At 58.9% G+C, this 3,636-nt stretch overlaps 1 protein-coding gene across 1 annotated transcript in view; it reads right to left on the reverse strand.

Annotated features, from left to right (window-relative positions):
- Positions 1 to 287, reverse strand: part of NIBAN2 (niban apoptosis regulator 2) — a 19,450-nt gene extending 19,163 nt beyond the window's left edge. Inside the window, exon 1 of the mRNA XM_031556161.1 lies at positions 254 to 287. Coding sequence (XP_031412021.1) covers positions 254 to 272 — 19 coding nt within the window. The 5' untranslated portion in view covers positions 273 to 287. The remainder of the gene's footprint in view (positions 1 to 253) is intronic.
- Positions 288 to 3,636: the final 3,349 nt, after the last annotated feature.

Raw genomic sequence — 3,636 nt, forward strand, 5'->3', positions numbered from 1 at the left:
CTGTGCCCCCGCTCCTCCCCCCGCCCGCTCTTCTCTCCCCTCCCCAGCGCTGCCGGCTCTATGCCAGCTCCTGCGGCTCCTGGCGCCAAGCAAACCAGCTCTGTTGGCAGCGGTCTCCGCTCTGACATTGCTTCAGAGGGCGATTGCAACACGCGCTCTACCTGCGCGCCCACACCCAGCTCGGCGTGGAAGTGCTCTCGGTGCAAAGTGTGCGTGTGCGGGGGGGTGCAGAGCTTGGAGAGAGCCTCCATACCTCCGTGCAGAGCACGCATGGCTCCAAAACGCTTTGCAGCCGCGGGTGCGCGACCAGAAAGGTGCCAGCAGCGCCCAGACCCGAGGAAACATCAAACTGGGGCATCTGGGATGGGTTACGCTCCACCAGCCAAGCAAAACGCCACCGCACACCTCAGCGGAGCTGAGCACCGCTGCGCCCCAGGCCCAGGCTGCTGTACACCGCAATGGGAAGCAAGCAGTCGGAGGAAGCGGTGCGGAGCTCCTCCTTCCAACGCCGCTGCGTTGCCGCTCGTTCCCGGAGCAGGAGGCGGAAGCAGCAGTGCGGGATCCCCGCTGCTGGACGCGCGGTGCAGCCGTGGGAAGGAGTGCGTGGACCCCACGGCTCTGGGTGCAGCCAGCGGGCAGCTGTGCCGTGGGGAGGAAGAGGAGGAAGCCAAGGCGTAGCGCTCCGGCTGTTCCCTGCCTGTTTAACCACGAGGAGCGGGAGGAGAGGAGGTGGCTGTGCACCATGTATCCTGTTTACCCGGCCCGAAATAGCAGCTCTGGGCCGACCACGGGCTGTGCAGGACGGGAGGATGCTCACGGCCGTGCCACCAGCATAGTCCTAAATGGCACCCGCTGCTTGCGTTGGCAGCCGGGGGAACAGAGCCTTGCCTCTTTCCCTTTGAAACGCCCCATAAGGGCGCTTTACCCTCACCAGTGTCCTTGCTTTCAGCTGATTTCATTGGCCGTAATGTTGAAATCTCATGGGAAATGCAGCGCGCAATCCATGTAACTGCAGCAGAGCACATGGCGTCCTGCCCAATAGACCAAAAAGTGGTATGAAGCACTGTGAAGTGAGAAATCAATGCAGGTAACCACTCCAGCACTGCGCACTGAGCTCTTACCTGTCTCCTTCGCCCGCTGACGTGGTTCTTAAATAGGAAAAAGCCATTGAATTGAAAGGTGGGAATAGAAAGCAGTGATATTGTTGATTTGCAGACAGGAAGGCTGTGTTTGCTGCCTGCAGAAATAGAGCATCGACGGAGCCTGGAGGCCTCAGCTCAGACACAAAGGGCATTTCTGTGTTCCAACAGCCACCCGAGAACAAGCCCAGCCCTGCAGCCCCATAGGGGACAGCAGTGGCAGGGACACGCTCTGCTGCAGAGCCTTTGGGGCTGAAATGAAGGAACTTCAGCTGGAAGCCTTTTGTCATCGCAGGAAGCGTCTGGAGGCTCAAAGCTCGGCAGCGGCATCACTTGAAGCCCTGCTCAGAGCTTTCCTGTCTGCAGAGGAAATCATCCCTGCACGCATTTCTGGTCCGGGCTTCCTCTGCTCCCGTGGTCCCATTGGTGCCTGAGAAGGAAGGGATGGAGAGAGCTGCCTGGGGAGCACTGGGAGCACCCAAGCGCTGAGCTCCAGCCTATGATGGCTGGGTGAGATGTGCAGACACAGCCCTGATGCCCATGCAGCCTGTCCCCACCTTGTTCCCAATGTGTCCCCAGCGTGTCTTATTCCTATTTCCAACCTATTTCCAACCTATCCCCAGCCTGTCACCAGCCTGTCCCCCACATGTCCCCAGGACACGCATCCTGTCCCCATTGAGCTCCAGGGGATGGTGTTTACGTCCAGCCCCACTGTGTGCCAGGGAAGCCCCAGGCTCTGTGTTGGGCACTTTTGGGGTGGGCGTCCTGGGGGAGCCGAGGGATGGATGATGCACATAACCCCCAGTCCCATGTGTACCCTCCCTCCCCCCTCCCCTCCTTTCCTTCCACTTAGAGACATTTTTAAAAATGGCACCGTGATAGAGCCCAATCATTGCAGCTAATTACATCTCACTAAACAGATGTAAATAATGCTTATCTGTCTGGAGCTGCCTAAATTATCAGTTGGACAGGCTGGCTTGGGAATGAAGGATTTCCCTCTGAGTGCAGCCTGGGAGATGAATGCACTCTGGTGCCAGACAGCTGCTGGGTCCACACGCTCACCACCAGCATCCGAGAGAGAGTCCCTGAGCCAGCAGAGACCTCAGCACGTGGGTGACATCTGCTCAGTGTGACACCCAGCTCAGCACCATGGGGACAAACCCCTCTGTGCCCTCCCCTTGTGATCCTCACGCAGCCTGTAGCCTGCAGGACTGGCATTGCAATCCACGTGCTGAGTTATTGCAGTCATTACACGCAGGAGTACGTTGCAGGGTGAGGTTGTCAGTGCAGCAAAGATTGATTTCCCGTTCTCAGACATGAGAAACAAGCTCTGTGTTTTTTCCTTTTCCTCCCAGGCTGTGCTGTGGGGGCTGTTCACTCCTCACTGCACAGCAACTGGCCTTGGTGCGATAATTAACAGCCGTGTAATTGCCGCAATACAACTTCTCTGTGTTGATAAGGCTGCAGGGAGCTCTGCCCAGCTGTGTCCCTGGCTATGGGAACAGGTCCCGTGGGCTGGGGCACCCCGCATCCCTCTGGCCTCAGCAGGATTTATTGGGCTGGAGCAGCACTGTGAGATAACGCCGTGATTAAACTGTGCTGAATCAGGGCTGCTGCGCCTCCGGCTTGCGCTGACTCAGGGCTGGATCCTGGGCAGGACTGAGGCCCCCCTTCTTCCCCCCCCCCAGCTCAGAGCCCTCTGTAACAGCATGCTGCTTGAGCGTGGGCATGGGATCTGGGCACAGGGCATGGGGCAGAGGATGTAGGGTGTGGAAATGGGTAGCGGTGTGGCACCAACGTGGTGTGGGATGTGGGAGTGGGCACCACAGTGGCTTTGGGTTCAGGGCATGGGGCATGGACACAGGGCATTGGACAGAACATGAGGGCAGGGTATGGGGATAGAGCATGGAGACAGAATACAGGGCATAGTCACAGGGCATGAGGACTAGGCATGGGGACAGAGCATGCGGCATGGGCACAGGGCAGGGGACATGGGCACAGAGCATGGGGACAGAGCATAGGGACAGGGCATGGGGACCAGGGCATGGGACATGGGCATGGGAGATGGGCACAGGGCATGGAGACGGGGCATGGGACATGGGCATGGGAGATGGGCACAGGGCATGGAGACGGATCATGGAACATGGGCATGGGACATGGGGACAGGACATGGGGACACGTCATGGAACATGGGCATGGGACATGGGGACAGGACATGTGGACAGTGCATGCAACATGGGGACAGGAAATGGACACAGTACCTGAATTCAGGACATGGGACATGGTCATGAGCACCAGCACTGGGCATGGGCACAGGGCATGGGACAAGGGCACAAGCGTGGGGCATGGGCATCTGTATAGCACAGGCCATGGGCACAAGGACATGGAGCTGGGCACCAGCATGGCATGGGGTGTAGGAATGGGCATCGATGTGGTCATGGGTACGGGGCATGGGAGTGGGACATGGACGTAGAGCATGGGACTTGGGTACGGGTAC

Source organism: Meleagris gallopavo, chromosome 19 (genome assembly GCF_000146605.3).
Source record: "Meleagris gallopavo isolate NT-WF06-2002-E0010 breed Aviagen turkey brand Nicholas breeding stock chromosome 19, Turkey_5.1, whole genome shotgun sequence".
In the NCBI taxonomy this organism is placed as follows: domain Eukaryota; kingdom Metazoa; phylum Chordata; class Aves; order Galliformes; family Phasianidae; genus Meleagris; species Meleagris gallopavo.